Raw genomic sequence first — 23843 nt, forward strand, 5'->3', positions numbered from 1 at the left:
GGATGGGCCCATGGCCGCTAATACGAGTAAAAAGTCCCCGCCCCCTAGCCTGCAGGTGAGTGGTGAAAAGAGAAAGTTTGGGCAGTGAGGCGGATGCTGAAACTTGACACCACTAAGGAGGAGATGAGAGCTTACAAGAGAACTAGACATATGGCATTCATTCTTTTCCTCATCCCAGAAAGTAATCACACAGCAAGCTGCAGTGTCCCAGGACGGTCCCCACCCACAGTCCTCTAGCGGTGTAATTGTTTAAAAAATAAAAAGAAAAAGAAATAAGATTGAGTCCTCAACCACAAGAGAGTTAAGAGTATGGGGAAAGCTGATATGCTACATTGGGCAAAAGGAAAGAATAAATGATACCTGGTTCACTGGATGAAAAAGCACAATTTCTTCTGTGAACAAAGAGGAAGAAAGACTACCTATAAGTCACTAGTTTATGGGAAATGGAACAGGATGGGAAGAGGCAGCAAGAACATCTTAAAGGGAAAAATCTAAACCTGGAAGCAAAGCCACCACAGTGCAGAATCCGATATTAAGATTGTGAGTAGAGGTAAAGGGAGGTGGGCACTCTGCAGACTATTGCAGAGCAAACGCTCACGTCCACCACTTGGGTGATCTTCAGCTAGGTTGTACTCTACAAATACACAAACATCCCAGGATGTCAAGGGGGAAGAGATGCTGTGCTCCTACAAATACCGCGTACAGTGCACCAAATGTAGATTGTTCGGCACTATGGTTTCACGTGCCACAAACTTTATTTTGGCACCAGTTGCAACTATTTAATGGATTTAGGTTTGCCCACATACCAAAAAAGGGAAAATTATAATGAACTGGGCGAATCCTCAATTAGCAACCATCTGAAACAAAGCATGGCTGCTCTGGACTGCAGGAGTGGTACAAACCAGTGAAAATGCAATAACTTGATATTACTGCTCACAGCGGCCAATTATAAGAGGAGACAACTGCTTTATTCTAGCAACAAGGGCCCATTAGGTCTAGGATCCTTTTATGACAAGTGTGTTGAATAATTTAGGTGATGACGGAAGGCTGAGCCTTGACAGTCCGCCTTTTCAAAGCAGACTTAAAATTACTTTGCTCTTAACAGAGAAATGGGAAGAAACTATGGTTGTGGTTCGGAAGATTATCAGCTTGAATCGCAAACCCAATCACCAAACGCAAAACAGTTGCCTCCAATTTACAAGTGAGGCTGTGTTCAGAAAACAAGCAGACTTTACCCAGAGCCTGAGCCATGGATTTTAACCTGATGAAGATCTTGTCTTCTACGCAGACTGCCCTGTTGGCAACAGACAGGATTACCTAGGGAAAGGAGAGGTTCAGTCCAGAACAAACCTATATTCAAGTATCTCACACATTTCTTAAAATGATATGGAATTAGTCCCATAATCAAGGGTTCAATGTATTTTTATTTTTTAATGACATGCAATCAGTTTCAGTCTTTTCAGCAAGCATTGCAATCTCACAATTTGGCAACGGTGAGGGGCACAAATGTGACAAGTTGAACGTGTGAGGAGTCATCCTCTGGATGCTCATCGGACTATTTAATTTCCATTGACGGTCCCCAATCGCCAACTCTACGCACGCAACAGACTCAAACACCTTCTCCGAGCCTTGGTGTTTCAGTCCAAAAATGAATTATTGATGGTTACAAATACATATTTATTTTTTATGTATGAATGTTTCTCTGCTGCATTACTGAGATGTGAAAATGTTGCATGCAACCATTTCTGCAAGAGATAACACGGTGCCTGGAGTTACTTCTGCACAGCAATACAACCGTACCGCCAACTGGAGAGCACTCCGCGTCAAGTGCCATTAGGCAGCATAACTTCATTATGGAAGGAAAACATTCCTGCATCCCTGCAAAGGGCTACAGGGAATAGGAGGCAATCCTAATTAAGAAGGCCATAACATGCACTTTAAATCTACTTCTAATTAATGGTTCATGCCGCTGTGGATATGCGAAGCGTAAGGTTAACAACCACGTAAGATCTACTTAGGCGTTGCCTCAGCAGGCTGGAACCATGTTCCCACAACACGGGGTCGATATTAGCAATACATATTCACATTAACCACCTAAAAGGGCGTTAAAAAGCTCTAGACGGTGATCGCTGCAGAGAGCCCCATCTCAAGAGGGTTTTATTCTACAAGTGAAGCCCAACTGTGGCCAGGTGGAAACTAATGCAATCTTTGGAATACACTGAAAGACATCTTAGAACTCTGCAGGCAACAATTTACACAATTCGGAAAGGAAATAAGTTGATGGTTTTTAAATAAAATTCATTACTAACCTTGGTTTCTGACTAGCATCTTTGGAACCAAACCAGCTGCTCGACTTGCTCCGTTCATCTGGGATCACAGAGACATGAGGAGAATTTGTCTGCACTGGGCCAGTCTTCTCCACAAAGGTCTTGCTTCCAGGATCGCTCTTCCCACTTCCATGGTGAAAAAGGCCCACTTTTGGCTTCTTTTCTTCCTTTTTGGGTTCCTCGTGAGACTTCTTCGCCGAATCCATGGACATCACAATTGGAGTGGCAATTTGCACAGGTTTGGCTTCTGGGCGGGCGTCTTCAATCTTGCCTTTGCTGTTGGAATGATGGAGGTTAATCGCTTTGGTGGAGACCTTGGACTCGTCATGCGCGATCATCGCTGGAGGGGCGGGTTTCGACTCTTCCAGCTTTTCAGCGCTGCTAACTGATATTTTTAGGTGAGGTGAACGGGCAGCAGCAAATACTGTGTTGGCGAGCTCTTCTGGTTTTTTGGCAATATTCTGCAGTGACCGAGACACAACGGATGGTTCGGTGATATGCAGATTGGTCTTTGGTGCGGGCTCTTCGGCGTACACGTGGCTTCCATTGACACACAGGGAAGATTTGGACACAGGGCTGTTCTTTGGCTTGAGGTTATCGACTGCCTTTGGCTCGGGTAATATGCTACTATTGAGCTGACCAACTTCGTCGCTAAAAGCCCGCTTGTGAGTCTGCCGCGGAGAAGCTGTATTATCTTAAAACACAAAATTGAAAAATAAGACATTGGGGAACAGAAGGAAAGTAGTTATTTATATGGTCAAATCTCTTATTTCTATAGACCTCAAACAATTTGCACAACAATACTTCAAATTTTAAGAGGCAACACAAACCACATATAAACCCTGATCAGTCTCAACTTTAGACAAAAAGTCAAAATGCCGTCCACCAATCGGAGCACCAGGTTGCAGCTCCTTTTCAGTACTTACATTTTGCTATTTTTAGAATGAGAGTTACCAATAAGATCAACCAGTTGCACATACCCACACAATAAATGAAACTTACATAAACGAAGGTCACAATAACATTTATCTACTACCAATAAAGTACTGAGGTGCAATAAGAACATTTTACCCAAACGAGCTGTTGCACCAGTGATCTAAAAGTCATCCTCTTCCAAACTCTCCTCATGTCTCATGTGTCAAAGACCCACAAATCAAATGACTGATGCATATTACTCATAAAACTGGTTACTTTATAAATCAGTGCACTTATGTGGCTGTGTCTTCCTGTTTACTTACACACCTGCTAACATGCTTCACTTTTCCACGCTCCCCATTAAGATACTGGACCATCCTTGATGCATAAAGATGGTGCGTCTTGTTCAACTCTACAATAAAAGTATCCATCGCTCATACGCACCATGGCTGTAAGAAGAGTGCACAGATCCTTACGGGTACCCACCCATGCATGTTTATGCCCACTCACCTGTAATCGATTCAGGTCGGATTTAAGCGTGCCTTTCAAGTACCAGAGCGCATCTTGGAATTCCTCTGCAAATAGGCACACCTGTGAGGAACAAGCATCAACCTAACAGCAGATGTAGAATATGGTTTTGGGGTTGTCTGCAAACACCAAGATCATACTGCCCTGACCAGGAAAAAACAGTTTTCAGGGACTAGGACATTGTAGCCGGTGGTGCGTAGAAGATCAGTTTTGCAACGAAGCCCCACAATGAGCACTCTGCCCATCTGGAGGAGTGTCACAAACAAAACCTCTAGAGAGGATGGAGTAACCATGCCAAGTGTGTATTTTCTTGCAAGTCCATCAGGACAGGCTCAAACAGCACCTGGCTGGCGGGGGAACCAATATGTACTGTTGTCCAAAGTTTGACACAAAAGGCGAGACAATGAGTGGAACCTTATGTGCCTGGCCCAATAGATCACCTGAACACTTAAGAGGCCAAAAGACCCAAACACCTCTCTTCCATTCCAAGCTCCAGTAGTAGGAAAGCACCTAAAGTGAAAAGCTGGATTTTTCTTAGAGAGGTCTGATCTGAAAGGTATTCCCGACATGTGCCAAGTCCAGAACAATACTAATAAAACAACAGCTTATAAGAAGTGGTCTGGGTGGATTGAGGCTAACAAGCCAAGACAGTGACTCCAAGTCAATCACCTCTTCAGCTGGAAGACTGCAGAGTACTTGGGAAACTTCTTTCTGGCCAGCGGGCTCTCCAGACTAAAGCGATAAACATCACACTCGCAAAGAAAGGGTTCACCTCTGGTGTAACATTTCATTTCCAAAGATCTGGAAACTGAGCTCAGGTGAAGAACCATGGGATGCCAAGTTTCTCACCACAATTTCAGATGAGGCATCCGGAGGAGGAAAGGAAACTAGCCGTCTATAATATATGCTGCTCACCAAAATTAATTGTTGAACAGACCCATGCAAAGATGACCATGTTGAAATGTCCAATTGCATACATAAAGTTAAGGGGTGTCAGTCCCTGGTGGGGCTTAGTCTTATTAGCGAAGAAACTTTCAGTAGTAATTTACTGGTTTTCTGCCCAATTGAGGGAGCTTCTAGCCTGATCTCACAACTTTTGAAGCCCAACACCTTAAAGTACCACCTTTCATCTGCTTTTGCGGTAGAGGCTGAGCTATTATGAAACTGAGTGGCAAACAGAACAGACAGGCGCCAGTGACCTATAGGGGACCACCACTAAACTTGCACTCACTTGGCAGGACACCCCTTTATCCATTTAATATTCTAACACCGCACATCTAGACTACACAGTGCGAGTCAGGGTGGTACATAGCATGTATTTCCTGAAAATACACTGAGCTGCACTGAAAGACAGCTGAACACATGAACCACTGAAAAGAGGGGACCAATGCAATTATAACAAAATAGTAGCAAAGAAAGTAGGAGAGCACAATTTAAGTTAATTGAATATTAGATTAGGAACCGGTGGAAGAGGCAAGTGTTAGGATGCTTTTTGAAACCAGAGAAGGTGAGCAATTTCCTGTTGAAGGGTAGGAGTTTCAGGAGGTAATAGTGGTACCTGTGAAGGAGTGCCTCTAATGAGGAGTCCTTCTCAATTTATTTGCAAATTAAGTTGGACGGCGTTTCTCCTCCAGAGGCACCTCAAGTCTACAGAAATGGAGCGCAGCCTGTGAGATAACAGACTGTTATGATGACTTTGTAGGCCACGCAAGAGTTTGGATTGGATCCCAGCCATGATATTTAGCCAGTGAAGATCACACGTTATTAATGTGGCCAAATCTTAACGAAATGGTGGCACGCCTGGCCCGTGAAGGTGTGAGTGGTGCAATATTCTACTGGCAGAGCCACCAAAACTAGTCTTTTCCAAATCCAGTCTAGAGATCACAAATGCCTCAACAACGGGTTTGAAGAGTGGTTAGGGGTGAGGAGGTGCCTTATTTGAGGACACGAAGTTCAATCTTCACGTTTACAGGAAAAGCAGTAACATTTGCTCCTGTGAGGAGCAGGGTGAAATCCGTAATCTTGGAATTTACCCTAAGAAACGCTTTTCTGACCTCCATTTCTGCAGGCTTTAAGTGGAGGAACAAACGAGGACGAGATTATGAACTATTGAAGACTTTAGGTACAATTGATTTTTGCATACTGGTCGACAGAGAAACACCCGAATCTTCAAGGATCGGTGTCAGGAGACCAGAGGAGGGGATGCCTCAAACCCTGTGAAACACGACAAGGCACTGCAGCTGCAGGACAACCAGCTAAGTACTCAACTGTGGAAGCCAAAGCAGTGTTCCAGGGTTCTAAGTAACCTGTCCCAATAAACGGGGTCGGTTGTCGAAGACTGCAGAAAATGCATCAGACCTAGAAGTCTGGCATTTCTGTCCAATATGTGATGCTCCGGTCAAATATATTCAAGGAAACACTTTTGATACTGAAACCAAAGCAGAAGCTAGATTGATAGTTGCCAACAGACTAAGTTCAGCTGGCTAGGGACATACATCCAATCCTTTATACAATCAAGGATTGGATCAAGGCAATTTTGTCTTTTTTCTATGAAGTTATTTGACCAATCTTTATAGAAAGGGGACGAGGGTTGGGAATTCGTACTGACAAGTATGCCTTTATATGTTTTTCCCCAGGGAAGGATTGACACTGGATGGAAATTTGAGAGCTGGATTGTATTTTTTTTGTATGGTGTTTTTTTATATGAAGTTATTTGAACAATCTTTAAAGAAATGGGGTTGGGGGACTGGGAATTTGTACTGACAAGCGTGTACCTCAGATTTACAAAGAATCACAAATGCAACTGGAATATGTTAAAACTGCTCTGTATGCTGGACAGAGAGGCCAAAGATTGGATGACCATGTATTCAACACCTTTCTGACCCACTGCCAGCCACTGAGAACCTAGCCTCAACTCATGATCTCTCAATATTGGCCCATTATAAACACCCAGAAGCAACTCAGTTCAAAGTATGCACTATACAAGTGTAATATGCTACACAAAACTGTTCCGTGTGGCCTAAGCTGAGAGAAGTTGCCGGGGCAGAGTAGAAATTCACCATTGGTCTCGTACTATTTAAGTCTCGTTTGACAGAGCAGCTATGTACACAGGTCAATTTGCCAGCATACACTATGAGCCTTGGGTCCACCTCGTTCAACCACTGGATATTTTCTACCAGCCTCTTTGAGTCATTGGCTTGAGACATTTTCAATCACACTTTGGCTCAGCCCAGGGGAGTTACTCTCCCTCAACTAATGCTACTGCCTGCATTACAGAAGGATGGTCAAAGGGGAAGCAGCAGAGAAAAGTTTTAAAAGAAATGGAAAGAATATAGTTTAAGTATTGGGCGAGAAGCATGGTCACGAACTGTTGGAAAGCACATTCCTTAAGGGCTGTGACTTTATTCTAATGGCTACTTCTATCTTGCTTCATAAATTTGTGAATCCATAGTAATCAATGCACCTTCAAAGATTTTGTTGCGACTAGTGGGCATACACCAGAAAATCTTATAGGACCAAAACAGGTAAAATAGACCTCCTGGTGGGCTTAATCAATACAGACCTGCCTAATGGAGGTATCGTCAGATGCACACGTGGGCGCACAGCAAATGTCCAGAAGAGAACACCAAGCTAGGGCTGTAGTTGTAGCTCTCGCACTAGCAGGAGTCATCTTTTTTGGCCAAGGTATAACAGTTAGATGGACATGACAATCTTTCAAGATCAACAGAAGATTTCATATTCATATACACCATGGGATCCACTGGTACAGACTCTTCTATACAGTAGATAGATGAAAATGAGATAAAACACAGACTTCCACCAATGGAAATGTGACTGCTTTCAGGAAAAACTGCAAACAAACATTTGTCAATCAGAAATTTGCAAACTTTTCAACTTTGTAAAAGTTAGTTTGGCATCTCTGGCCCGGTTTGGGTGACCAAATCCAACGGGATGGAGGTCTGAAGGACAATGGGGTAGATTTAGAAAGTTACCTGGCCACCAGAGTGGTTTCCAGTCCAGTTTCAAGCTTTAAAGCATTACTACCATAGACTAGAATTGAGTGGTCCTGATGCTGGGGATACAGGATAAGATACTCAAAGATACTCTGGTTGTGTGGTCAACAGGACTGCCTTTCTGGCGATTCCTTGGTCCATGGGTGATGTGGGATGACTTTGGCCACAGAGATTTGGGTCCCACAATGTCCTCTTCAAGTAGAAGGTCAGCTGTGGCTGGGTTACTTGTCAAACACAGCGGTTAGGGCAAAATCCTTTAGTGGAGGCTAGTGTCCTTCTTGGGTGACCAATCCAGACTCTGACGGCACTCCCGAGTCCATCTGACTTTGGTGCAACTTTTAGCCATCAGTGATCAGTCTCTTGGGTTGGGTTACCCAGCAACAGTCAGTGGCAATTCCTTCAAAGTGGCTACCAACTTGCCAGGTTGGCCTTCTTCAGCTTTTTTCTTCCTGGGGCTGGTTCCAGGGGAAATCAGCCAACTGATCCTTGGAGTCACTGCTCTGGTCTAGGGCTAGGGCATGACTTTTCCTTGAGCTAGGAGTCAGACAGTCCCAACTTTGTTAGCCCAAGCTGCACTAAGTGCAGTCCAGCTGACAGTGCAGTCTCTTTGTGAGATCCAAGGGACAGCAGGGCAGTTTTTCTTCAGTCCTCCTTCCAGTTCCGATGTGATTTGACATTAAGGGTGTCAGGGGTGCCATTTTTGTCTGAGGAAAAGTGCCCTGAAGGGACCATGTGGTCACCAGCCAATGGGCTACCAGGTCCTCTCTCTTGGGGTAGACACATTTTCAGCATTGGATGGTATCTGGCAAACCCAGAGTACACTATTCTAGCCACTCTCAGGATGTCTGAACCTTTCCTCAACTGTGAGCTTGGTAGTTCACCTTAGAGGTGTGGATACATGCCCACAGGAAAACTGGTTTGGGCACTGGTCTTCCCTCTCTGGCTCAGTCTATCTCAACAAAGGTACCCGGAGAGTGTTATCATTTGCTCACCAAAGGCAGGCTCGACTTTTGGGCTAACACTCAGTGGCAAGCTGGGAGCCATTTTGCACTGTTACACACAGGGTGTTACGACCAGTTCTGCAGCCCTGGGTGGGCACTGCATTATATGCAATACATGCCCTTGGTACTGTGGCCACCATATACTAGGGACTTATAAGTAAGTCAGTACTTGCTAATTGGGTATAGCCAATTCTACATAATCTTTGTAAGGGGTAAGGGCATTGGCACGGAGGTCTGGTTGCATGTCTCAGGTCACTCAGTCGAAAACACAGCAACTAGTGGTCCAAATGGGGGCATAAGGTGAAGGGGGAAACCTGCAAAAAGCCTGTTTCCTTATACACTGAACTCCCAGAGAAATAAGATCAGCAACCAGAAGGTTAGACTCAACCTCTATCCTCCATCCTTCGTGGGCACTATGAAGTACTGTGAGTAACACCCTATTCCTCCTCTGCCAAGGGTGAAACCAAGACTGTGCACTAAGGAATCTGTGTAAACAGGGGAGGACGGAAGCAAAGCGCATAGCTGACCAGGACAATTTGTAGGACACAATGGTCAAATGTGATCAACTGCCAGTCTAGTAGGCAATGTTAAAAATCCAGTCTCCAACTGGGCGCAGTGGGCCTCTAATGGGTGAGCTAAAGAAAATGTATTTTGTTTTCCTGGAGAAGAATAGGAGGGCTGAAGTTGCTAGGTTAGTACTTGATGCTTGGCACCTCCTCTGCCCCTAGCATCACAATCTGTGAGAGCTTGGATCCGCTACGAAGGCAGACCGAAGGCCACAGCCCTAGAGTAGCCCTGGAAATTTTTACTCGTGATAAAAATGGTAGGTTGGGAAGATGAGCCCAACAAGCTCACTGTTGCCCTGCTATCCTTAAAACATTAAGGCCAAATCATCTTTCTTGCTTAGTCACAAGACATTTTCATTAAGGAGCCTTGGAGATCTCCAGAAAATTCAATGGAGTGCATCCAGTTGTCATGTGATGCTGGTTCCCACGGGATGGGCAACCAAGTCAGTGGTGTCTAGACCAGGGTTCTGCAAAGTCAGTCCTGGAGAGCCGGGTCCATGCCAGATTTTTTGCATATCCACATTTTAAAAAAAATAGATTTCTGAAACATCTTGTTTCTAAATGTGGATATGCCAAAAACCTGGCATGGGCCCGGCTCTAGAGGACCGACTTTGCAGAACCCTGGTCTAGACCAAAAGGTAAGATCTGCCTGGCAGCCTGATCACCTTGAACTGTTTGAGTAGGAGTTTCAAAGATCGTGCGCAGATCAAGCAAAACTACACATCATGTACAAAAAAAAAAAGTGGCAATGGTGGGCCAGAAGCAAGAACCATTCAAAAAGCATAGCTCTGGTCAGTCCAAGGAAGAAAAAAAAAGTGCCTACTTTTCACATTAATAGGTTTAGATTCTATCTCATGGAGAGGTCACAACAGTTCAAACAGATCTTACAAGTAGAAGCCTGCACCATGAAGCTCTCAGTTGTAGGGTGCTGCCTAGAAAATGTAGGGCTATTTGGCATCTAACAAAGTGGCAACTCGTCACCAGGACTGAAAAGGAATCTGACAAGGCTGCCAAAATTGGGTCAGCTGAAGCCTCACTGAATGGTAACAGGCTCAGAAGTTTGAAGATCTGGGATGCAGCATCTTTTCAGTACATTTGATCTCTTAGGTCATGAGTGGCATCTCCAAAACCTATGCCTCCCTCTGAACCAATAGAGGTCTTTCCTCATTCAGGGGCTTCCGAGGCAAACCCAAAACAGTTTTAGGTGCTGTATTGAGACCAATGACATTTTGCAAATCAAGGTTTAGATTAGCAACAGTATGAAATGGAGCAAGCAAACGAGCTGCTTCCTCATCAACTTCCTCATCATGTTGAAAGCCTTGAATAACAGCCGAATCGAACTGAACAATAGCTTGCAGCCTCCTGAAATACTGTTGCTGAGGAAGAGGACAGTCCTCCTCAACCCGAGGTTGTGCTTTGTAATAGTTCTGGAACTTGGGGTGAAAAGTGATACGAACCTGGGTCATCATGAAACTAGGCCCAGACCAGATGCCACCAACAGAACACCTGGTGAGGTCTGTGGCAGAGGAGCTGAGACATGCCCCAACACCAGTTGCAGAGCAGGCTGACTTTGCACAAGGTGAGTTACCCTAGAGACAAGTTGAACTGTCGGGCCCAATGGCTCCATGGGGCCAAAAGATGCACCAGAGCGGGTGAAGCGAAATGTAGAAGTCTGCAGTACCACTTTCTTAAAAGCCACAATTTGGAGAAGACTAGATGGTGGCCTGGGAACTTGGGGTGCATTGGCTCCTGAATGGACACTGGATCTGAAAAGGAAGGCGAAGCCAGTGTCTGGTTCCCTGAACACTGGCTTTGTGACCTCCCTCTGCAGCAGGATTGTTTAGAGACCGAAGAGCTCCACTTGTGCTTCTTATGTCTTTTCTTCAACTGATCTGATGAGGGAAACCTTGATCAGGACTGAGCTTCTTTCTGTTGCTTGGCGATGTGGAGTTAAGCTTCCAGCTCCCTGCTGGCCTTTGGGTGTTTGAAGGAGAATTTGCTGCTGGTCTTGGAACTGTGCTTGGCACAGAGAAATTGCAGGGTAGTAACATTTAGATCTTACAGACACGGGTTTGCAAAATGTGAGACATTGTTTGAAGCCTGTCATCTTCAGAGGCAAGTTCTTGCATACCGACTAACCTCAAGGCAATGAAAAACGTGGCTTCCTTGTTCATCGGGGATTCTCGGAGCGGCCTTTACTGATGGCAATGGGCACCACCACACACCATACTGTGTGGAAGAGCGGTGCATCACTTGACCGGCCTGGTGTGAAAATACTCTGTACTTCAGAGCTATCTTTTTAAACATAATGCAAGTCTAATGTGGCTTCATATACCCTCAATAACTATCATGTTCACAAAAGGAGAATAAATACACCTGCTCTCATCCCGCCGGACTGAATAACTCAGAACATCATTATTTGTAGATAAGGCACTGGCATTTCTAGACCAATTCACAGCATGAAGTCATGGATTATGGCATAAAAGGCATTAATCTTGGGCAGTGGATTACTTACCAGCTCCTCCTGGTTAGAATTGATTGTATACTAGTGCAGTCACCAATATTGATAGTGTTTGACTGGTGAGGAAGTTTACATGAATTCCCGGGATACAGCAGGGCATGCTACGGAGGTATGAGACAGGCAGTTACTGGAGCAGCTGGGCGCATCACTGCTGAAGCTCTGGTAAGCCTAGGACATATTTGGAATGCCCACGGAAACTATAGTTAACACTGAAATTTTACTAATAAATATTCATGTATTCTGAATGTTGAATCTGCACAGAAAATGAGTTAACGTACAAAATTAATACACAAGTTGAAAATGTGCCTACTTGAGTGACCACCAATAATCACAAAGTGTACTTCTTAATGTGAAATGTTGAGCTTATATTTGGATTAATGTAGTAGTATGTCATATTAATGGTTATGTATTATGTATTTGCTTTAGTAATTATAAGCCTTAATTTAGCAAGGTCTTGGGCCTAGTTCAAGGCTTCATGTCAAGGTGCATTGCTTAGACGAATCAAAATGGCTGCTTAGAGAATTAAAATTGTGATTTTCCATTGCGTTGACCAAATGCTAGTAGCTGAAATTCTTTCCCATGAGAACGGCTTGCTAGAAAATGTTGTACTAGCTATAGATACTTTGTATAACTTCGTTCCTGGTAACCTCGCTTTTACACTCACTGACATTGGAAGCACTGACTGGAGTATAAGCTGATACAATTGTGTTACCCGACAAGCACAACAACGGGAACAGGAGAAGAGCCAATCATCGACATGTGAACAATGGTTTAGTAAATTTAGATTTAAGGTTCTATTTTCATTGGACTAAACGTAAACGTACGATTCCTTGACCAATAGCAATGTGAGAAGTAGCTTTAGGGAATCTAACTTAGCCAGACTGCACAGAGAGAAGAGAGGCCATTCCGCATTATCCTTCTTGACCGTCCCGAGAGGAGACATGCTTAACTTTCCTTAACTTTGTTGCCTAGAAGAAACATTCTATTATGTCTATTCTTGAGACTGCTCTATCTTGAACTTTAATGCTGAATTCCGATGCTTTTCTGACTGAACAGGTGTCCAATTGACGAAGACTATTACCACTTGCTGAACCATACTGAGGCAAGGTATAAGACGATATTATTGATTAATGGGTCTATTTGCTTTTGTCCTTAGGTACCAGTCACTAATTTTGATAGAGCCACAGTTAGATGTTTTCCAAATCTCTGTTGACTAAATTGTTTTGCATGAAGCCCAAACATGCTATTCTAATCAGAAGTTAGTTAGGATACTCACTTATGATGCCTGCTAAATATTAATGACATTACATTAATATTAACGATATTGAGGACTCTACTTTGCTGAACCTAAATGTATGGCATTTTGTTTGCACGGTTATTCTTGCTATTGATTTTTACTGTAACTTTAGACTGTGTAGTGGTCCAAGCTGATTAAATTGTGGTTCTTTATGAGATCTGGTCAACCAGTATTGTTTCTGTAGGTTTATCATTTGATTTTGAGACTAAGTTACGTGATATTAGCACTGTTAATACAGAGAAATAAATATTCTAACTTTCGCATTAGGATGTGGTTATTCATGTCTAAGGTGTCACAGTGCGTGGAAATTGACTCCCAAAATTATTGATTTGTTTTGGAACTGGGTCTACTCTAAGCGCAGTCAAAATATCCAATGAACCTCTAACACATCCCCTTACAATCTAACAAAAAAGAAACCAAATAAGGTCAGACGCACTAACACTATGACATCACAAGCTTTACACCTCCAACATACTCCCTGACGGTCTGGTGTTACAGAATTATTAGGTTTGATTAGAAGAGGCAGGTCGACAACCCAATATTTATAGTGCAGGCCTCTAAGGTAGGTTCAAATTATTGGTACAACAGATCATTGCACTGAAAACCCATCATGGGATATCCTTCTGTTAAAAACTTTTGAGAACTCAGGACCCATTCAAATATTAGGAATATGTAAACCGAGGCAAATGCTTGGTATAACTAATAAGGCTGAAATCAGTTTCTCAAACCAAGCTTCTCTAATCAAATCGCAAGACCTTTGCAATACAGACCAACTGAGGGGACGAGTGGGCACTAGAAAGATGGTTGTGGTACTGCATGCTGAAGAACAGCTCGCCCATGCTTTGTAACACCCAAGAGTTCTTATCCATTCAGCACACACTTCAAGGTGACATGAAGACTAAGGAAAAAGCCTTCTTTGGGAAACATGGCAGACTTATGAAACAGTGGCATAATAAATTCAAGACACTGAAGAATTAAATGTGCTGATAGGGAGCTGTTCTTCATGGAAGAGCCATCCACAAACCATACCATGAGTGCACGACTGCGTGCATCAGGTAGCTGGACTTGAATTCTGGCCCTACTGTCACACTAATCTAGAGTGCACGCAGAACCCTAGGCCTTTCTCTTGACATAGGTAAGGTTGTGGTGTTGTCCTATGACTTAGAAGGATACACGCAAGTGTGCCCTCATTAAGAGACCGCGGACCACTGTCCCTGCTGTGGGTTTAATACACAAAGGGATGAGGGCAACATGCCAGACTTTTGCAACACCTTATTTGAGCTGAGCTTTGTCTGCCACTGGAGTGGAGGCCTACTGGTCCATTCATGTAAAGTTCTGCTTCAATGTGTTTACCAAATGCCTAGCACTAGTATCCCAAGTATGTGTTACGCAGCTTTGTATTTAGTGTGTGAGGTACGTGCACGGTGTGCGAGTGGGCCCGATTGAAGGAGGCTAGTGGGATCCACTTTGGATACCCCAGGTCTGGCCTTCACACGTTATGGAGGTAAAGTTATTTTCCCTGTAAGTGCAAGTTTATAGCTAACATTTCTGGAGCTGGAGGGAGGAGACATGGCAATAAAGTGTGGGAGACAGGCCACATTTGGAAATCTGATTAAGCTGCTGATTGGCCTTCCTGGACGCTGCTATTTGGTAGATAATGGGGAGGGACTGCACACTGTTGTATAAGGTGCAGAACCTCTAGTTTGTTTTCCCTGATTGCACATTCAGTTGGTTGGCAACACCCAGGTAAACCTTCTACCTCTTTGTTGTGGGAACTTCAGGCAGTGAGAAGCATCACACTGTACACAGGCCGTGCCTGGAGAGCAGTCTGAGAAGGACACTTAAAATGACAACCACCCAAATTGGTGTTAATGATACAGTGGAAAGTCAGGAAGTTTTTAGATGTCCCAATTGTCATCTTACAAACATCACAATGGTGGACGGAATCCTCAAAATGAAAGGTGGCTCATACCCAAATACTGACAATTACATAATTAACATCTAAAACTGCTGATTCTGTAGAGAAATTTAGCTAACTTCCTGCAGTCCTCCAAAAACTCAACTGTACGCAGGACCTACGTTGCACATTATGGTGCCAATGAAGAAAGACCGCTGACTTTGAATGATATGGATAAACAGAAAAGGATAAACATGCCGTAAATCTACAAACACAATGCATTCCAGTGCTGTTCACAAGGCTTTTTCCTTGAAATGTTCTTACCATAGCCATCAGAGGACAGGTTCCTATGTGCAGGTTTTTTGGTTACCTCGGAAACCATATTGTTGATGTCTGCGTTGTTAGCACCACCGGTGGATGAGATGGAGTTGTTGGATTTAAGGGAACTGTTGGAGGCTGTGAGGGAGGACTTGCGGAGCTTGCCCTTTAGAAAGAAGCCCTTGGACTTGGATTTCTTCTCGTTGGCATCTTTGAGGAAGTCTTCATCGTCATCACTGTCCAGCCTCCCCACACTACTGGGCACGATGGCGGACGCAGACTCCATGTTGTCATACTTCTTGCCTTTCATTTTATCCTTCAGTTTCCCGAAGGGGTTGCGAGACTTCTCCTTTACGGACAGGTTGAACATGCTGGCGGTCATGTTGTTGCGGGTAAACTGGATTGATACTTGAATCTCTCCTCTTTCTTTCTCTTTCGCACCTGGCTTCGACTGGAGTTTGTACCACCTAAAGACAAAAGTGAAATATAAGGAGATTGATCAACCTCACTCTAAACCCCACTGCAATGCAATACATGGCCAAGGCTTTTCCCTTCCTCTGAAAGAAAAGATACAAATCTTTATCTTGCACAGAACTAATATCTGAGTAAGGCATTTCAAGCCAAAAATGTGCATAATTTAGAGCGCTCTTGTTCCTGTATGCTTCAGTTAAGGAAACATTTCTGGGCGAGCGTCAAGTGGTGCGACCAAGGAAGGGATCCAAAATGGAGATTAGAAAGTGCTGAAAAAGCTAAATAAAAAGGTACAACAAGGTCAGCTGCAGCATCCAACGCAGACACTGGCCTTCCAGGGTTGGTCTCAGATGTCGTTTGACATCAAACTGCAGGCAACCATACATCACGTGAGTTACAACAAGGTATTCCATAGGAAACAAACCAAAGTCTTCCACTCTTGCCTTTTCTAAAATTCATCCTTTTAAAAGTGTATTTTCACAAGCAACCCAGAACTGATTTGTACACTTTAGTGTGTTGCCATATGTGGGACGGGTAGCCTGGATGAGAGTTCAGTGCACACGGTCCGCAGAACCAAGCTGTACGTGGCTGAGGAGCTCCAACAATGGCGAAATCAGTCATGGGTTGCTTGTGTTTTGGTTCAGGGATGACCTGCCCTGGCGCTTTCAGCTGGACTGTTCCCATTGGAGTGGGTCGACTGATGTGCCTTCTGGCTGGGTCTAAATCAGTTGTCTCTAACCAGTGGATCACCAACTACCAGTAGCTCCCAGACACCTTCAAAGTAGCTCGTGGCTCAATGTTCATTCTCAAATAAGCAGTGGGTCACATTTTTCTGTTAAGGTTAAGGGAAGGTGAACATTATCATCATCAGATCGCAGATAGCAGGGCCTGATAATGAGCAATGCTCAGTCAGATTTATGGCCCAGGCTGCAGCTATGCACAGAGGTGAAAAACTGAAGCACTGAGGCATCTAACACTTAAATAAAACTCCCTGCCAACTCACTATTGGATGGCGAGAACAAAGTTATGTTCCTGAATGCTGTTAAATGGGAGAAAATTAAAAGTTACCTCAGTGATAAAGTTAACTCTTCATTTTAATTTTGTGCCATTTCAAAGTGTCACATTTACAAATAGCAGGCCTCTTGCTCCCAGTGGTCAGGAGACACTGCCGTATGCATAACAATAGGACAATATTTTTTTATTTTTTTTTAAATAGGAGAAATTTAAAGTGCAGAAAATTGTTCCACAGTTAACATTTTTGCAGAACGTTTTTCTCCATTTTAAATGTCTCCCATTCAAAAAACATGGTAGCACGTTTGTGTTATACACGTACATGTGCCGCATATGGTGAAAGGTATGTCCTGTGCCATATGTACATACAACACTATCTCAGTCACCCATATATATACATGGTCATACACCAACAAAGGACCTCTCTTTTACAGACATGTGGCTGCCCTGTCATAGTGCCCCTAGTCAAAGTATTTTGTTCAAACGATAGTTATCTGGATCTGTGGAAATTAGGCTTAAAGTCAATGAAGCTGGCGTGGGGATGTCTGGTGGTAATTCACAAGTTGCTTGGCCTTCAAGTTGGAGTTCACTAGGATTTTCACTGATGAGAAGCAGCTCTCACTACAGGAAAGTTTGGAGACCTCTGGTCTAAACTGAGGTGACATGTTGTGCAATATATTGATGGACTGGGGCGCAAACCTGGGTAATCACCAGGGGCCGAGATTAATTCAAGAATTTTATTAATCACTTTTTTGTATACTTTAGGGTATTGCTCCTGTACATACAAGCAGGCGTGCTTGGACATCAGCATTGTTTTTCGTGTTGTGAAAATGAGAGATAGTTGAAAAATACAAACTACGAACAAAGGAAAGGGGGGGGGGCGCGTTAGCCCTTAACACTGAATTTGTTAAACAAAAACAGTGACCAATTCATTTTGCCTTGAGAGGATTGGCACAAGGAACCCACAGCTATCTTTTCTGCTCTGTCATGTAGTTCAGTGACAAAAGGGTTACTTGGGTAGACTTCCTGTAAACAAGAATGCCACACAAACACTCCGATCAAAAGGATTAGAGTTAAAACAGCAGGGCCTGAAATAGGCCACGCCAGTATTTTGACTAACTGCCCCTAATGTATACTCCCTGTCATGAACTTCACCAAGGGCACATCAAAATAGTTTATTTCAACAACAACCATGGTTTCATGCCAGGATGCCAGAGCACAAGACAGTACAGCATCAAATACAACATATCAAAATATCATTTCTAGGGTGCTTAAGTTAAGGGAACAATGTGGCTTTTACAAAATCAATACGTCCCCTTAGTTTTTCCATATGTCGATGAACACGTTCCCTTGGTAAAGTAGAACTGCCCTGTAGAAAAGCAGAACTACAATTCCTGGTACCGGTTCTAAACTCTCCAGTTCAGGAAATCTACATTAGGTTTATGTTTAGACTCTGTGAAAGGAAACAGGACATGCACAAATGAAAGCTTCTTAGACTACTATTTCGTTTCACCTTGTGGGTGTCTTATCTAGACTTATTGCACGTCAACTCACTCCCCTAGGAATATCCCTGCGCAACACCAGGGAGTGTACGGTCTGGAACAGGAGTAAAAGAGAAGCAGATGAAACAAAAGGGGCTAAACTAAAACAACTGTGTTTATAACTACTTTTTAAAAGCAGATAGATTTGTGGAGTTCACAAAATAACAGGAGGATTGTCCAGTACTGGGCAGCTGGATGAGAAAACAACCAACCACCTGCTCCGACTCAAAGGATATTTCTGGGTTGAGCAAAGATTTCAGATCAGAGGGTCCCAGCTGGTTTACAGATGATGCTACTGCAATAGCATTAGCAACCAGCAGTGAGCACTCCTTTAATACCACGCAGTCAGGATAGGTCTGGTATGCTCCACCCCTTATTCCCTCCCTACCTCCTTTCCTACTTGCATTGTTCCTGCTCAGACATTCTAGTGGCGTCTACCTTTAGAACGCGGATATGCACCACCTCACGGTTACCATCGACTATTAAAATGTTTTTGAATTACCTCACATGGGCCACATGTACGAGCGTTTGAAGCTGCAAGTTCCTAATAGTGATTCCATGTGAATCCCAATTAGGATATCACAAACGTAACTTTTGAGTTTCATTTGCAATTCCTAGTGGGTCGTAAATAGACCTACCTCATTAATATTCATGAGGTAACAGGTTACCTAATTGCAATTTGGTCTTTGTACATACAAAAGTGCTTTTTAGCGATCTACAGTCCGATTCTGCAAATCTGGCTGTTTGCGACCGCTAAAACATTTTGTGCATCTGGCCAAAGGTTCCACAAGAACATTGATATGGCCCACCCACTCGTAGGCTCCATAGGTACAGTCTACCTTTAGAATGTTAATATGAACTTCTCGAAGGTTCCGCAGCTAGTGCGGCTGGGCTGCGTCTGGGACTCCGTTAGAACATGTTATTTACCATTAAACTAAACTATCGAATCTACCTACATATACTGCACAGATGTATAACAAAATCTGCAGAAAATTACAAAGTACTATAATATTTAGTAAAGAAAAAAACTGGCAAGGTAGCATAAAAACAATCTATGTTTTAGTTCCCAGAGATTAATCAGTCACATGGACAAACCAAAAAACTTGAAATACTAGAAAAGATGTTTAATTGGAGCAGCATTCAAATTAGCAGCACTGCAGGTAACCTGTCAGGACCCATGCAGTTCACTTTTATTTGGGTTGGCAGGTACTCTGGACACAGCAGGATCCATAAGTGGTCAGAACTCCCATAGCTGTGTGCTTCCCGCCGCTCTGTGTAGCACCCCCTTTGTCATGTGTGTGAAGGAGGTTCACAATACCCAACAACCTGTAAATTTCAACAGCCCCTGGGAATGTGACGCAAGCAGCAAATTAAGGAGTATATGTTTTTATGAGCTGGCCTAGAGAACCATTTTAAATGTTTACCCTTGCCTAATTTAAAAAATAAAAATAATGAAAAAAAAAAAAAAAAAGTTGAAAATGCACACACCGGGGCTTTGGTCAGCCATCTTCATCCATTGGTCCATTCATATTTAGCTCCCGCCCACCACAGCACACCACACGGGATAAAAGGTAAACCCACTTCAGCAACGTGTTCTGGTGCACTAAGCAACAGCATTTTCATCAGATCATGCAAAAATGTTCCTCAGTGCCAGAGGTGGTAGGACAATAATTCTGTTTCACAAAGATTTCTATTCTTTCTCTTTCAGCTAATCATGTGTAGGTAAACCATGTGTTCAGATTACAGTAATTCAAAGCCAACAGTCCATTTTATTTGCACAAATAAGAATAATTTTCTCTGTGATGTGCTTTAAACTACAAAGGGTTTCTATACATGTTCTAAATAAACCTGCCAGCTAGGAATCACCTATACTGTTAAAACACATGAAGCAGTGCCTATATTTTTTTATTTACAATCTATATTGCACCATACAGCAACTATGTTCAGGTGATGGCATTTTTTTTCCTTTTTGAAGCATATGCTTGTATTATAAAGTATTTTTCAAATGACCCATTGGACTGGCTTGCCAAGAAAATACCTATTTGCTTTGCCAATGCTTGTGTTCCATGGAGTCATCAAATACAGCTCTTTCGGGCCGATTTAATGTTTTCTCTGAATATAAACCAAGGTCTTTGGGGGGGTAGAGTGGATAAAAGTCCAGACGCTGATGGCGTAGAAAGCACAGGACACATCCAGCACTATCCTGATACTATAAACCAACTCAGAGGGCACTAAAATGATGAGGCCCTAGGTGCTGAGATGCCGCACAGCATGGCCACAGAGATTGCAAGAGACTGCTGGGGGTTAATTTACTGCTTTGGAAACAGGAGCGGAGCTGCGTGGCCACAGCACCAAGATGGTAGCTGCAGCAGGCAATTAGGCTGTAGACAAAGCCCAGATAGAGCCCACCCAAGACCAACTCGAGGACCACTCAGCTGTGATACTAAACCACACTGGTCTGAGGACCAGACCAGCGTGTGCATCCTCTTCCAGGAGTCGCCCATAAAGAATTGGGCAATTTGCGGCACTGGGCTGGGAGCCCAGAGGCGGGAGACAGCAAAGGGCCAGTGGGGCCTCCCAGTGCAGAAAGGAGGAGTGAGGAGCCATGTTTGTTCCTGCGGAGACACCCAACCAACATCGGGAGACCCAGCACAGCACGGTGGGACAGTATTAAGTAAGTGGCCGACAACAATGTGGCCCGCCTTGGGTGCGGGACTGCAGCAGAGGTGTCATGGGCCGCGATGAGCAGTAGGGTGCTCCTCAACTCCGACTTGCTCCCCCAGGATGCTCTCGAAGCAAGGCTGGCTGCCCGTGGAAGTAAACGATAACTCAGCACGAGCACTGAAACCAGAGCAACCACAGGGCCACGCCACGGATAGTGCCTATTCTGGGAAGACAGCAGCACAAGAGAAGAGCTGAGCCGGTGGCGAGAGGCGTCCGAGAGTGAGTGATCGGGTCAAATCTAATAAAGGCCTACTGCAAAACCAGCAGTGCAACGAGGCCAGAGATAGCGAGGCACAGTAAGCCGTGACCAAAAGGCATCCAGCAGAGGATTCCAAGGTGGCCATAATTCAAATAACACCTAGTACAAAACAGAAGAGGAACTCCCACCATTAATTAATGTGGTGATCCTGGCCATGAAACTGAGAGTGCACCTACTACTACGATCCAGGACCTAGCAACACATCCAGGGGTCCCTAGCGCATTTCTATTGTCCTCTAGAGACAGCGAGGGATGCTCCCATAAGAGCATGGAATAGCTGTGGCCGGACTAGAGAATCCTATGAGGTCCTGGATAAGGTGCAACTGAGCACACTGCAGCTAGCCCTGAAGGTGGGCTTGTGATCTAACAACTCCCCTCCCCCGCATCGAAGGCGATTATCAACATTAGAAAAGGCCCTGAGGGGATTGCCAGAAACTACCTCAGCCTTGAATGCCCAGCTGGCACCGGAATGTGGGAGGACCAGACAGACCTGGAGAACCCTTTAGAAAACTCATAGTACTGAATAGAGTCCCACGTGGGGTTAAGATGGTGACCAGGACGTCGCCCCGACCTGAGCACCCCCATGGCAGAAGGTGCACCATGCATTAAGCGAGAATAGTTATTAACTGCCATCATAGGAAAGATCAGAGCACTTGCAACAGAGACCAGGACATGGATGGACCAAGAGTGGAGGACTCAACTCATAGCCCAAGGGAGGCTGCCAGTCAAGTCATGCAGACAGGAACTCTGAGGTCCCACGCTTCAGGACATCCAACAGGCCATAACGGCTTCTCGAGAAGTGTTGGAAACTAACAGACACCTTAGGAGAGGAACTGGGAATTCTGAGAGACGATTACCACTGTCTAGCAGAGTGAATCAAAACAGCAGTGAGAGACCTAGCCGAACTACCCGCAGTCTTGACGACAGAATGAACGACTTACCACCATGGAAGGAAAGGCTCGAATATTAGAACAGCAAGCAGAAGATGCTTAAAATCGGTCACGCTGGAATAACACAAGAGTGATCAGTCTTCTTGAGAAAGTTGAAGGACATATCATGGTGACCTATCTGGAGAAGTAGCTCCTTGAGTAAGTGATCGTGGAGGGCCTTTCCATGTTTTTGCTCTAGAACTGGCTCAGAGTTCTAGCGAAATCTCCGCACCCAGGGGCCCCACCACGCCCTGCTGCTACATTATAAAGACAGGGATCACATTTTGAACCAGGCCAGGAAAAGAACTCATGGTAGAGAACAGTATAGTGCACATTTTTCCAGACTTTGAGGGAAGTGCAACAGCAGCACTTCACTATCTTGGAAGCAAAAAACACAACAACAAAAAACAAACAACTCACGCAGATGGGAATTCCATACACAATGATGTTCCCAGCCAGGTTGCATGTGTCAGACGAAATTTATTTCTCACAGGAGGGCTGCGGCTCGACAGACCAGCACAAACAACCAGGACCTACCCAGAAATCCTTAAGCAGGCACCCACGCCAGATGCAGGTGTAAATCCAGTAGCCCAGCTGACCCTACCAGAGCAGAGACCCAGCAGGAACGTTATAGGGGCGGTGACATTGAGAAGTGGCAACGGAGCAAGTCCCCCCTCGCCAGTAGCAGAAGGAGGTGAACGCGAGTCCGACTCGGACCACGGCTCTAGCACCTCCAGGGAATCAAACCTTGAACTACCGGGGTCACCCCTGGTACCTCGGATGAAGTCATGTGAGGAAGGCCGTAGCCTGACCACCACAACGGCTGCTCCCTAGTAACAGAGTGCTAACTGGGGAGGAGGGGGGTTGAGAGGGGTGCTGGGTGGTAGGGCATAGAACGTTTTCTTCTGCATGGAGACTCAGAACATATTACTCCTTTAGGAAGCTGGTGGAGGGATGTAATAAGAAGCATGCAATGGAATTAGTTCCCAAAGCAGATTAAGAATAGCATGTGGCCTCTACTGCGAGAAGCTAATATTTATATGAGAGCTTGAATGGAGGAGTAGATGCCTTCATGTCCTGGGGAGTGAGAGTTGGGGGTATTATAGTTTGTAGTTTGAGGTAACCATGGGCCGCAACCCTTTGCATCATTTGTTCACAACCTATGTGAGGGACCGGTTATGTAGCGGCTGGAATACCTGAAGGAGACGGAGGGATGTGCATTATTTAACCCCTTCTGTGCCTTGGACGAGATCATCTCGTCCAAGGCTACAGTTCCCCTGTGCCTTGGACGAGATCATCTCGTCCTAGGCACAGGGGAACTTGGGGGCGCGCTAGCGCGCCCCCCGTGCACCCCCCTTCCCCCCCCAAGTCGTGATGGAAGGGGAAGACCTTCCCCTTCCACCCCCGACCCACCCCCCCCCCCCTGTGACGTCAACGCGCGAGCGCGTGCTGATTTGTCACAGGGGCCTCCCTAGTCGCGCTGGAAGCTCTGCTTCCAGCGCGATTGAAAAAGAAATGCAAAAGCA

The 23843-nt window shown here is 44.6% G+C and overlaps 1 protein-coding gene across 1 annotated transcript in view; it reads right to left on the minus strand.

Moving 5' to 3' along the window:
- Nucleotides 1–23843, minus strand: part of RAB11FIP5 (RAB11 family interacting protein 5) — a 199281-nt gene that overhangs the window by 75139 nt on the left and 100299 nt on the right. The window contains exons 2-3 of the mRNA XM_069205596.1: nt 15390–15850; nt 2310–3021 (exon numbers count right to left, since the gene is read on the minus strand). Of these exons, the coding sequence (XP_069061697.1) occupies nt 2310–3021; nt 15390–15850 (1173 nt within the window). The remainder of the gene's footprint in view (nt 1–2309; nt 3022–15389; nt 15851–23843) is intronic.

This window comes from Pleurodeles waltl, chromosome 1_2 (genome assembly GCF_031143425.1).
Source record: "Pleurodeles waltl isolate 20211129_DDA chromosome 1_2, aPleWal1.hap1.20221129, whole genome shotgun sequence".
Classification (NCBI taxonomy): Eukaryota; Metazoa; Chordata; class Amphibia; order Caudata; family Salamandridae; genus Pleurodeles; species Pleurodeles waltl.